Source organism: Pituophis catenifer, unplaced genomic scaffold (assembly GCF_029215685.1).
Source record: "Pituophis catenifer annectens isolate HBS135680 unplaced genomic scaffold, rPitCat1.0.hap2 SCAF_8, whole genome shotgun sequence".
Classification (NCBI taxonomy): Eukaryota; Metazoa; Chordata; class Lepidosauria; order Squamata; family Colubridae; genus Pituophis; species Pituophis catenifer.
In genome coordinates, this window is record NW_027256888.1 from 38,526,596 (window position 1) to 38,540,363 (window position 13,768).

At 35.0% G+C, this 13,768-nt stretch overlaps 1 protein-coding gene across 1 annotated transcript in view; it reads left to right on the plus strand.

The window, feature by feature from the left end:
- The window catches only part of TRAPPC11 (trafficking protein particle complex subunit 11), a 34,720-nt gene extending 22,606 nt beyond the window's left edge, over nt 1-12,114 (plus strand). The window contains exons 22-30 of the mRNA XM_070948381.1: nt 634-755; nt 1,192-1,311; nt 1,791-1,856; nt 1,937-2,093; nt 6,147-6,258; nt 7,744-7,835; nt 8,889-9,022; nt 9,424-9,591; nt 10,938-12,114. Coding sequence (XP_070804482.1) covers nt 634-755; nt 1,192-1,311; nt 1,791-1,856; nt 1,937-2,093; nt 6,147-6,258; nt 7,744-7,835; nt 8,889-9,022; nt 9,424-9,591; nt 10,938-10,982 — 1,016 coding nt within the window. The 3' untranslated portion in view covers nt 10,983-12,114. The remainder of the gene's footprint in view (nt 1-633; nt 756-1,191; nt 1,312-1,790; nt 1,857-1,936; nt 2,094-6,146; nt 6,259-7,743; nt 7,836-8,888; nt 9,023-9,423; nt 9,592-10,937) is intronic.
- Nucleotides 12,115-13,768: the final 1,654 nt, after the last annotated feature.

The window sequence follows — 13,768 nt, forward strand, 5'->3', positions numbered from 1 at the left end:
CAGAATCTTCCTCAACATAGTGCTTATTTATGTTTTGCGCTATTATAGTTATGCCCAATTGGCACATTCTGCCACTTCTTAGGGCATTAGTTGGGAAAGCAGGTTTTAGAACATTGCAACATTTAACTGTGTAGATTATATTGTATCTTGACTTGCCTGTTCTTTCACTGGCAAAGCAAAGTCAGGAATTTTCAGAATGCAGTGTTGTCACTAAGTGACAGTTATGAACTTTAGTTCTAGAAATAATTTTCTTCATTGATAATTTTGATATTTCTAAAGTTGTCTTGATATGGCCATGCTGGGTTGAAAATTAGAGAACTTGCTCCAAACATAATGGTAATTGTCTGAAATCTTGCAAAATATGTTATTTAAAATAGGTTAAAGCTTTGTTTTGTGTAAAAGGAACACATAAATATGCATCTGAAATTCTTAAAACTCGCATGCATTTCATTTGTTTACTTTAATAATTCATATTAAAATATATTACATTCATACTAAACTTAAAACCTGCATTATCTTGATAAATGCATTAATCTTTCTCTAAATAAATATTTACAAGCAAGAGACACACAAATACATATAAAGATATATATACATTCTTTTCATATATTCATACATATTGTTTTGTCCTAGGCCAAGATGCAAATTTGACTCAAAAAACACATGTAACTCTGAATGGAACAGAAATGTGTGATGATTCCTACCCTGCCTTGCTTCCTGATATCCCTCTGGGAGACTTGCAGCCAGGTGAAAAGGTAGTGTGCTATGTTATCAGTATGACATATTTAAAACTATTTTGGAGACAGTAACCCCAGTACAAAATCTGTTTAGTCTTAGAATTCTTGTAAAATGAACAGGATTCATTCTGTATATTGTTCTTAGGATGAAGACCTGTGAATAAGCAAGCTATTAAAATAGAAATTGATTTCTATTTAGCTTCAAAGATTTATTCAAATAATAATAATAATAATAATAGCAAATAATAATAATAGCAAATAATAATAATAGCAAAAAATAATCTGCCCTTTTCTCATAATACCATTAGACTCAAATTAGAAAAAAGGTTGGATTAACTTGCACCCAGAACCCAGAAATTTTTAAAAAAATTTTGTGCATTATTAAATGGAGCAGTATTTTAAAGTCTTTGACCATTTATTTTATAACTAGTCTATCTGTTTGTTTGTTTTACAGTTGGAAAAAATTATATATATTCATTGTGGAACAGTTGGTAGTAGGATGTTTCTTGTGTATGTTTCTTACCTGGTGAATGCAGTCATTGAAGGAAAAGAAATTATTTGCAGGTGTCACAGGGTATGTTAAGTTTGCAGTTGATTGAGTATCATATAAACATTGCAGTAAATTAAGATGCCAATAATATTAAATTGGTATTTTAATGTTCATTTCCCTATTCATTCATTCATTCATTCATTTATTCACTCACATACATACACTCTCTTCTATTAAATGTCTTTGTGTGAACTCTGGGGCTTTTATAAATGCTTCTAATTAAATAAATAAGGTATAATTGAAAGCATATAATATTTATAATATATTTACATGTTTATGTGTTTTTGGGGGATGGTACTCAGCATAAGTAGGACCCATTAACCATTTTGAAACCTTCTAATTGTGCTTTGCTTTGGGGAGGGGCACACTGGATATTACTGCTACTTCTGCAGTCTTTTTATGGGGAGAGTAATAACAGAATTAAAGGAATTTTAAAAACATTTGCTATCAGATGGCAATCTGTCAGAAAAAGAAAATAATTTTGTCTCTTTTTTTTAATGCAGGATGAGACCGTTACTATAGAGACAGTATTCCCTTTTGATGTAGCTGTTAAATTTGTCTCAAGTAAGGTATGTAGAGAAATACTGAAATAAAACATAGCCTCATATACAAATGAACAGTAGAATAACACTGTTTCTCCTCTTGATAGTTTGAGCATTTAGATAAAGTCTTCACCGACGTACCATTTTTACTGATGACAGATATCCTCAGTGCTTCACCCTGGGCCCTTACTATTGTAAACAGCCAGTTGCAGCTTGCTTCTTCAGTGGTTCCAGTGGACCAACTAGAGTCCTGTGTGGAAAGTGGTGAGACACAATTGTTTAGTTTTAGATAATCTGCTTCTGGGATGGCAAAAAATTACTGATCGTTGGAAAAGTACATCTGGTGAAGTTATCACTTTTCTTTAATTTCATCATTTAAGTTACATAAATCTTGTATGAGGTACATTTTAAACTGAGGCTAAGCTTACAGTCACTATTTTGTTTTTTGCTGGAATTCTATGAATCTTTCTCTACAACCTGGTATAAAGTATATCAAAGATAAAAATACTGGCCCAGAATTCAAAAAAAAGTTTGAAACTTCCAGTTCAGTTTTACTGTCACGTTGTAAACATTTAACCTTCCAGGTATTGCTAGAGTTCAACAGTCTTTGAAAGTTACAAGATTTTCTATGTCTACACATTTTTTTTCTTTGGTAGCATAATTTAGGTGAATTGCTTCTTCGATTGAACAATTAACCATTCTTGATACCTGAGAAATATCAGAAACATACTTAGTTCAAATAATTAACTAACCTTGCCATGGGTGGTTCTTTTAATTATGGGTGTTTGACAGTAGGCTGGATGATAGTTTGTTACAAAAGTTTCAAAATGTATCCAGCAATCCTCTTTTCTCCACTCTCCTTTGGCCTTGTAGCTTGTTTGAGTTGGCTAAATAGGGTTAGCTTCACCTTCCCTGTTATCACTGCCCAACTTAGCAAGTAACCAGATCCTTGACTTCAGTTTATTCATCCCCTTTCCTTATAGATTAAAGCAGGACTTAATCCCTGCCTCTCTCTTCAGAGTTATTTGCCCATTCTTGATACAACCTTAATGTGGATGCCATGGAGTCTTTTTCTTCACATCTGACTCCCTTCATGCTGTGAGGGAGATCTGCTGTCAAGGTCCAAGATGAGCTCTAAGCAGAACTGGTGCTGGGTGTCAAGCAAAGCTCCTGGCAGGATTTTAAGGAGACTTGTGGTTTTTGGCTCTAGCAACTGGATGTCTAGCAGTCTTGCGCAGTGCCTGTTGGTATTAAATTGCTCAGACATCATTTTCTGCTTTTCCTTCTTCCTTTTCCCAGGGAAGAAGAAAGTCCTCACACACTTTTTCTTAGTTTTCCTTTTTATACTGAGGGCTCAGGTGGGGCAAAGTGAGCTAACTTGGATCAGGGATGTCGAACTCAAGGCCCAGGGGCCGGATGCCACCCATGGGGTGCTTAGTTCTGGCCAATGGGGCCACTCTGGAAACAGCGAAGGACTGACCCACAGTGCTTCTGCCAGCGAAAATGGCGTTCCCAAGCTCCATTTTCAGTGGCAGAGGGTTGCAGGAGGCTGTCACAGCTGAAAATGGAGCTTGGGAGGGCTGCGGGCAGCTCTCCCAAGCTTCATTTTTGCTGGCAGAGGGTTGCAGGAGGCCATCGCAGCCAAAAACAGAGCTCAGAGGCCTGTTTTCTCAGGCAGAGCACTCAAGCCACCACAGGCATCCCCAACACGAGTGATGTCAAGCTGGCCATGCCCACCCTGGCCACTCTCACTCCAGCCCCCTAAGGTCAAACACAACCCTAATATGGTCCTCAGTGAAATCAAGTTTGACACCCCTGCTAAAGATATAGTCCTGTCCTTGACCAGTCCAAGTTGTGTCCAAAGTAGGTTAGGTTTCATGGCAGAACCCCTTGTCTAGATTTCCACTCCATTCCTTTTTGATGGGGAGATACAAGCTGAATTAGTTGGCTTTTTTCCAGTATATCTTTGGGAAGTGAGGTGCTGTTTCTCCTTGACAGCAGCCATGCCAATCAAGCAGCTTTAACACTGCCTTTTTAAAGAGCAGAGTGGCACGTTCGGCAACATTTTCTTCTACCACATATTTACTTCGAAGTTATGCTCTTTCTCAGCTAATTAAATATTTTGTCATCTTTATTAGTGAATGGATATGCTATCATTTAATGTTCTTCTCACTTCCTCTATCACAGACAGCTTAGATTCAATTATATATATACTCGAGTATAAGCCGAGTTTTTCAGCACATTTTTTATGCTGAAAAAAGCCCCTCTCGGTATATATTCGAGTGAGGAAATAATGCCTTTTTTCCTGCAACCCGTTTTGGCTTCCAGGGGCTGCAGGGAGGCTTGCTAAGGCCAAAATGGGGCGGGGGGGGGTGCGCCCCCCCCGTGCCCTGTTTGGCTCCCAGGAGCTGCAGGGAGGCTTGTTAAGGCCAAAATGGGGCATGAGGGGGGTGCCTAGCAAGACTCCCTGCAACCCCCTGGAAGCAAAAACGGGCTGGGGGGGGGGCTTCAAGGGAGAAAGAAAGAAAGAAATCCTCATTGTTTAGGGAGATCCCCAGGTGCACTGAGCTTCAGTTGAGAGCTTATTGTAATTGGCTGCTAGCTATCCTTATTTAGGCTAAGCTAATCAATAGTGGAGCTCTAAGAATGCCAGATGAGAAGGAGAAAGGGAGGGAGAAAGAAAGAGGGAGAGTGGGGAGGGAGGGAGGGAAGGGTAAACCCTTTTACTCACACTTCATCCTCACTGTTTGGGGATCCCCACATGCACTGAGCTTGAGTTGAGAGCTTATAGTAAGTGCCTGCACTAGCTATCCTTGCTCAGGGTAAACTACAAAACATTTCAAAACGTCTGGCTTTTCTTCCTCCTACCAAAGACCTTCTGGGGTTCTTCACAGAAAGGGAGAAAGGAGAAAGGGAGCGAAAAAGAAAGAAAGAGAGAGAGAGAAGAAAGAAACAGACAAAGAAAGAAAGAGGAAAAAAAAGAAAAAGTAAGGGAGAGAGAGAGAATGCAGGTATCTCTTAACAGAGGCTTGAACTTGCCTGAAATTAGATCAAGCCCTATATCACTTAACCCAATGTATAAAGTTATTGTTGATACCATATTGTTTTTGTTGACCCTCTTTTCCACTTACAGAACTAGTTTACTGTTTTTCTTTGAAATAAATATTCAAAAACATTTAACCTACTGATGCCTCGATTAATGTAATTTTATTGGTATATTTTTATTTTGAAATTTACCAGTAGCTGCTGCATTTCCCACCCTAGGCTTATACTCGAGTCAATAAGTTTTCCCAGTTTTTTGTGGTAAAATTAGGTGCCTTGGCTTATATTTGGGTGGGTTTATACTCAAGTATATATGGGTAGATGAACTGGAGAGCCTTAGTCTGGACTACTGTAACGCTGTCTACATAGGGCTCCCCTTGAGGAGCACTCGGAGGCTACAACTGGTGCAGAGTGCGGCCGCGCAGATGGTAACAGGAGCAACGTGGCGCTCCCATGTAACACCTCTCCTGCGCGAGCTGCACTGGCTCCCGGTGGTCTTCTGAGTGCGCTTCAAGGTTTTGGTTATCACCTTTAGAGCCCTCCATGGCTTAGGACCTGGTTATTTACAGGACCGCCTGCTACCACCAATAGCCTCCCACCGCCCAGTACGCTCCCATAGAGAGGGGCTCCTCCGGGTGCCGTCGGCCAAACAATGTCGACTGGCGGCCCCCAGGGGGAGAGCCTTCTCTGTGGGGGCACCTACTATCTGGAACGAGCTCCACCCGGAGATACGGAGGATCCCAGATCTGCGTACCTTCCGTCGCGCGCTCAAGACTTTCTTATTTCATCAAGCTGGCCTGACCTAAGTCTTTCCCCTTTTTAAATGGAAATTTTAAATTTGGTTTTAAATTATTGGGGTTTTAAATTTGTTCAGCCAAATTATTTAATTCGTTTTAGTTTATTTTAAATTTTGTATCTATATGTTTTATTCTATGGCTGTTCACCGCCCTGAGTCCTTCGGGAGTAGGGCGGTATACAAATTTAATAAAATTAAAATTAAATTAAATTAAATTAAATTAGTAACCTGTGAAGTGATGAAATGACTGTATCATTTGATTCCTTCTATATAGAGTTCCCTCCTTTTTTCCACAAGAGAAAAAACAAAACAAAATGGACTTGTGCTTCTGTCTGCATGTTTTTATTCTCATTATTCTTGCTATATTTGCTTTGTTTGTACATAATATATAATAAATAATGCATGAAATAGACTTTCAGATTTACCTAACATTTACTATTTTTTTCAACTTTTTAGACTTAACCTGACTTTTCTTTTAGTTGTTTTACAGACGGGTGAAAGTGCTAGTGAATGCTTTTGCCTTCGTTGTCCACCAGTTACAACTGGTCAGGGTGGAGTTGCTACCGGATGTTATGTAATCTCCTGGAAAAGGTAGTTGCTACTTATTTACTTTTTCAAGAATATCATTGTATTGTTCTCCTAGTGGATTAACATTCTATTTTAAATGCATTAGTATTACAATTTAAACATTCATGTATGCCATTTAGGCAAAACAGAGAAAACATCTGGGCACCTGGCCTTTTTTTTAGTCAAGATTATTATTGTTTAAAAAAAAAAGGAACAAACATTTCAAGTTAAATTTCTGCTGCCATTTCCTCCAAAATCTTAAACGAAAAAATATGCAGGTATGTTCAAGGTAGTAAATATGTCACCTGTTATTCAAAGCATACTATCAAGCAGACCAAGGTATTTGTCCCTTCTTTTAAATTAGCCTGAGATTTCCACCTCCCTTGCCAACCTCCCAAACGTAACTTTTTAAACTGGAATGCTACAAAACAAAGAACCAGCACTGTTTTTATCTCTAATAATGCCTGTGGGCTCTAACTAAAATTTATAAGCTTTGTTAGAAAATAAAAACAGATAGGTGGTTGCAGTAAATTATTTCTTGGCACTGGTTATGCTCCAAATAATACCTATTTTGTGAATGAGTAAACCTCTGTGTACCCACTTTGCAAAAGCACCCACTGTATGCTTTCAAAGTGTACCAAGCACTTCCAAAAGATGAGGGCTTTCTCTAACAACGACATTAGGAATAAAGTAAAAACAGTTTCCATAATAGTAATGCTGAAGAATAGAGTTGACAGCAAATGTTGCTCAAAGCAGAATTTTGACTGATTTCCACAAGTTCATCTTTATGGTCTCTTGATATATATTGATGCCTGAAGGCCACTGATGTGCATAGCATGGATTGGGCTGATTTGTTGGCTTTTTCTGACTTTCTAGCTCTCCTGTGAAACTTTCTGTGCCAAACACATGATTGCAGAGCCATGTGACCATGAATCTTTCTGTCTCAGTATGAATTGACCTGGCTTTCTTCAATATCCCAGATACTTTATTCTATGGACTTTGCAGCCTGAAATATTTTGAACCAGATTTAATTCGTATTCTGTGAAAATACCTCATAGGGCTGGTGATAAATGGGCCTGAAGAATCCCAGAAAATATGCAGATAATTTTCTATTAAGAGTTTCATTCACAAAACAAAATATTCTTTAAAGTTTCTGTTCTGTATTTCACCCATATTTAACTATATGCCCTTTCTGTACATTTTACTAAGTTCAAATCAAGAACCGGTGCCTTTAGCCTATCAAGAAACCACCTATTGGAGAAACTGATAAATGAGAGAACCACATTTGTTTTTGTTCCAGTATTCTTTGTGCGTTAATCAACTCGCCATTTCTCTGATTACTAGAAATAAATTTATAGAATTCAGTTGTCTGATTGGTTATATCTTTTTGTGTTACATCCTCACATTTCAAATTTGGATTTCTTATAATTTTCCTGTTTTAAATTGTTTATTTGCTGATACTTTTGTAGTGATTACCATAATTAAAAATAAATTTAATATTTTTTAAAGGAGCTCAGCTGTGGAGAACATACCTGTAGTTAATACTTTGATCACACTGCCGCATGTGATCACTGAAACTATCCCACTCCATGTTAATGCAGGTAATATTAATGAGTTATTGATAACATGACAATTCTCATAGGTTGACTTACAGAACTTTCGAAAAATTTATTATAGTTACGGTAAAGTATCTGGGAGAAAATCAAGAAAACTTGGAAACAAATCTTTTTTCAGGATCATTATATAATTTTTGTTTAAGGCTTTGAATTCTCAAAATCTCCTTTTTTAAAATATAAGAAAAGAGAAACAATTAGCTGTAAGTCACACATTCTCCCTATTTACCTTTGCCTTCCTCAAACTATTAGCTACAGTGTACCCAAACAGAGTATTTATTGGGCATCATTAGAAAAAGACTGTTTTGCAGTTTATTCATTGAATTCCTCTTACAGTCTGTACTATCACTGGTGAGATTACCCATTGAATAAGTTTCTAATTTTGTACTTTAGTTTCTGTCTTTCAGAGAGTAAAAATTTAGTTTATTGGACTGGTCTAAAATAGAATACATGACTCAAAATCTGCAGCTGGTTTTAATAATACAAACAGAAAGCTCTTGTCACTGCTACTTTACTCTTATCTCCAAAGATAAAGTTGCCTTTGTTTGGCTTGGTTATTCTTTTTGGTGAGCTTTTTGACATACAGGTTCATATGTTGATATTATGCTTATATTTTAACTATTGCTACTGTTACTATGAGATGGGAAAGGCTTAAAGTATTTGTGGTTTGACAGGTCGTGAATTAAGTCCAGCAGGCAACTGTTTTCAATTGATTTGCTACTGCCTTTTCAGTATACAAAAAGAAAACATTCCATTGGCTAGCTCAGTACCATTGTTTTAATCACTTTCTCATAATGATGATTGACACATGATTAACAGTGGAATTTTCCTCACAGCACTTTTCAGTGCCTGAGTATTTGAAAAGAGAATTATGTTTTCCTCAGTCTCTATTCTAAGTCATAACGTTTAAAACTTGTAATCTTCTAGTTTATGAGTATGTAATCTTAAATAGTATTCATATGTTCCTGTGGAGCTAAAACAGAAATAAGAAATCCTGTTTATTGAAACTCATGGAAATTACTGTTGTGCTTTCTTTCCTAGACTTGCCATCATTTGGTCGAGTCAGAGAATCCTTACCTGTAAAATTTCATCTACAGAATAAGACTAATTTAGTGCAAGATGTAGAAATAACAGTGGAACCTAGTGATGCCTTCATGTTTTCTGGTCTTAAGCAGGTATGGATCATGATGCATCCAGATTTTTTAATCTTCATTTAATTCTGTTAATGAACTATAAATCACCTAAGAGAAATTATTCAGCTAACATGCTTGTGTTACAAAAGAAACTTGCCTTCTACTTGCCCTGTTAAATGTAGGGTAGGAAATGAAGTTTTAAATGTAACTTGAATGCAGTAAAAGTGACTTCCACTGAATCAATACTATTTCTGAGTCAAAGTACTGTAGATGAAATGATATTGAACATGCATCTGATCGAGCCTTTGATATTACAAAGATAATGCTGCAGATTAGTAAAAAGGTTGAGAACTTTAAATTGGAAAAATGTTCGCAAAGTTAAAAAAACTTTTATCAGTTAGTCTACATGTTATTAAGGAACTTACTGTGGGATGTACTTTTAGATAAGACTGAGAATCCTTCCTGGCACTGAACAAGAAATGCTATACAACTTCTATCCTCTTATGGCTGGATATCAGCAGCTGCCATCTCTCAGCATCAATCTGCTACGATTTCCACAGTTTACTAACCAACTGCTTAGGAAATTTATACCAACACACATCTTCGTCAAGGTAACAAATAGTGGTAACAAAGTGACAGTATTTAGCATTGTTTCAACATGTGGTTTGTTCATAAAGATAGTTATTTGAAAATGATTTTCAGTGGAATGCTACAATGGATTTCTGAAATAAGTGCAACTTCTACTGAAAATAATAAAATATAAGAATGGAATCTGTAACTCAACCAGCAATTACTCAGACTTTCTTCAACTGTATTTTTTATTTAACACTTCTCGGTTTCTAGGAAAGCATTATGATAAACTAGCTATTTGGTAAAATAAACTTTTTCGCTCAAGCTTTTGCCTAAATTCACTGGTCTAAACACTGGAGGAAAATGTCATTCCATGTTCTGTTTTGAAAATGATTAGTTGAAGCAGATTTTTAATCTAGAATAAATCTCATTATGAATGACCAGTCATATATGCAAATAATAGGAATTGGAAATAATGTAATGTCACATTGCAGCAGTAATGGTACTAAGAACTGTGCATGTGATAATTATTTAGCTACCAAGACATTAGTGAAGGGCTCTTTTTTTCTCCCTCCTCCCCATTTTGCATAGCAGGGATTATCAAAATAAGTAGGAAGAAACCTGTCCAGGCAGAGTAAATGAAATCTTTGAAAAAAAAATGTGATGTGCTTTTTGTGAATTACATTGTAAAACCAACTTAATCCACCCTTTATGGTGACGGGGCTTTGTAGGCTACTTGATCACAGTACAACCAGAAAGGATGGGTATTTCTCAAGAATTCTGACAGTCAGAATGCTTCTTAAATCAGTCATTTACATTTACTGCTAGCTACGGATGTAAGCCTTCTTTTTACAGAGAAAGAAGCTTATGAGTATATTCCTAAACTGCAATATCTTCTAGGTTGTACAATCTGTTTTTCCTAAGTTTAAAAAAATTCAAATGCTTCAAATCTAGACATTTGGTTCTTAAAATCTTCCTTGCGCTGTACAGTATTGTAATTTTTCTGATTATATAGTAAATGTTTTCTGCTGTAATAGTTGTTAGTTTCCAAAAATGGTAGATATAGATCAAGTGAAACAAAAGTAAAACAACTTTCTATCCATTTTCTATGCATTTCTATCAGTAGATAATAATTTCATAATTACTTTGTCATCTTAGTCTAATTAAGAATTATTTAGTATTATCAATCTTAATAGGGTTTGCTTGCTGTTACAGTACTTTCAATGGAACATTAGGGATCACTGCTAAATCTTTTAAGTGTCATACTGCAGTATTGATCCTAAAATAATGTGAAATTAATGTATTATAGATATTGTGTAACTCTGTAGAACCCTTTGTAACTGTGGGAAAACATATATATGAAATAATGCTGTCTATTTCTCTGAAGCCACAGGGCCGTCAATTGGACGATGCATCTATTGCTGCTGCATAATTGAAGATTCATGCACAAGGGAAACAGTTTTGCACAGAATTTATAGTAGCTTTTATTTCAAACTTTTGCTTGTCTTCAGCTACAATAAAATTGCTTTATATTTAGATTGGTAAAAAATGTGGAATGAACTAAGTATCTTGTGGACTTGATTGTAATAATTAAATATATAAAAAATACTGTGCTATTATTTAAAACAAGAGTTTTCTTTATCATTGACTTTCCTGAAATTAAGTAAATGGAATATTTTGACAACTTGGGTGAAATTACTATAAAAAAAATGTTGGCTAAAAAAACACAAATCGGTCACTTGTTGCAGTTACTGATTTCACTACTATCACAAATATTTTAGCATTGACATTTTTATGCTTACAGAACCTAATTTTATATATTATGAATATCAAATATATTCATATATTTGAAATAACAGTATTTATACACTTTCTTCCTTCTTAGTAGGCTCTGGCTTTTCATATGATGAGTTGCTGTGTTTAATCATCAGCATGGTCATTTTCTACATTTGAGAGACCAGTTAATACTTGTTGGCTCTGTGTGAAACTGCTTTTGACACATTTTCTCTTCCATAGTTAGGAAGAGGCAGTGATACTATTTAGTATAAAGAAATTACTCTGTAAAATACTGAGAAGCTTATGGTGCTTTAGAAAAAATATAATAAAGCTTGCCATAGGAAGAAACAAACTATATATGTTGCCATTAAATATTGTTACAAAGCCACTTGTATATAAGAAATGCTGATCATCCTTGTGGAACTATCCCATAAAGCCACTGCCAGATTTTTTGGAGTAGGCTGAAGTTGTCAATATTTTTTAAAATAATTTACAGCAAGCGTACCATGGAATGTTTCAAAAAAGTGTACAACCCTGGGCTGCTAAATATGAATTGGAGATCATTTTATGGAAAAGGTTTGTATGCTATAGGAATATTCAACAGCATTCAGTCTTAAAGCTTTTGCCTAATCAGTACTCATTCCTTTATCAGTTTTTTCAAATACCGTATCAGATAAGAGAAATTCATCCTATCAATGTTGATATAAGATGGCTTCTTAATATTCATATTAAATCATGTAAATACCTGTTTTGTGAATGATTTTCTATTGTTTAATAAATTAATTTAAGCTTTAGTTTCTGGTCTCATGACATTTCTCCTTTTCCAAAGTGATACAGTATATCCAAATTGTGTGAACTGGGATAGTTCATAGTTCAGAATAATGAACTTTCTGTGCCACCTTAAATAAATGGATGGTATTTTGGTTCTTTTTCCTTTTTTGTAATATGCAGGTAAGAAATACAGTAAATTCCAGGTCTATGAAGAACTGCTAGGATATTAAATGGAAAACATTTTCATATCCAAAATGCCATCTAAATATTAAGAGTAAGATCCTAAAAATTTAGTTACCACTAAACAGTTACAACTGAGGTCATTGGATGATGCTCTACAATTACATAAATAAGTAAATAAATATCTACCAATACTAACATACAATGATATAATTCATATGAGCAATCATTCTTATGCTAAAGAACATCTTGGATTTTTTGTGGAGTTTCATGCATTAAAAAATGCATGTGGACAAAAAGATGGAAATGGTCCATCTTTAATTTTTAAATTTTAAATATGTTTAAATTAATATTTAAATAGCCAAGCAAATACCATACAAGATATTTCCTTCTAGCAGTAATCAGCCAATTGCTTTTAAAAGGTTCAAAAGAAGGGCATCAAAAGCCCTTCTTAGAGAAAATAGCACTCTACTGTTGAGGCCCTTAATACCCAGAAGTCCATTTGAAAACTCTTCTAATCCTCCCTGAGAAAAATCATCTTTTTGTTCAAGCCTTGGGCATTATCCATTATTGAAATACAAGCTTCTTACCTTGCCTATGTTTTGCCTCCCTTTTCTTGTCATTTTTTTAAAAAATTGTAAGGTCAAAAGGTCTATTTGTAATATTTGCTCTGTTCTATACTAGGACATCAGTGGCATGTCAGATTAACATTAAAGAAGAAAACAAAAGTATTGAAAAATTTACTAGTACAAAGGAAGGGTAAAAAAAAATAATCTGAAAATGAACAAGAATAAGCAATGATATTTTTTAAGTTAAAAATGTGTCATTAATTTTCGAACAGTTGATGAGATTTCATTAGGCGTAGTAGAACGGTGATTTTCAGAAATTTTATTAGGTATGAGCAAACTTTTGATACTTTGTTTAAAAATATATGCCTACAGTTTTTAAAAGACTATTGAGAAAGTGAATTAAGATCCACTTGATTTTTCCATTTTATTTGTGTTGTGCCACTTTTTTTCTCTATCTTCTCAGAGTGATGGCAGGATGTTATAGGATGTGTTGAGACCTGAGACACTAGTACAATCGAGCTGTCTATCTTCAGTGAAAGGCTATAATCTAAACAGAAATGCAATTAGGGTACCTAGCTCTAGCCTTTTGCATTCCATTTTTTAAAAAAACTATTTTAAATATAACATTCTTTGGAAATGCTGCTTTTTAACTTTTCTTTACATCTTTAGTTTATGCTAAGTATTTCATTCAAAATTATTTTCCTAATTTATTTGAAAAATATTTTTGTACTATCTGCGTCATCTATATTTAATTTACATCTAAAGTACATCTATATTTTTAAATGTAATTGGGATCAGCAAAAGGTTATTTTCCCAAAAAGATTTTTATGTTTCTCAAGTCTTAAAGTTCTTATTAGACCTCTTATACTATAATATAATACCTGATTCTTAATGTTTTACAGTATTCATACAAATCATAACC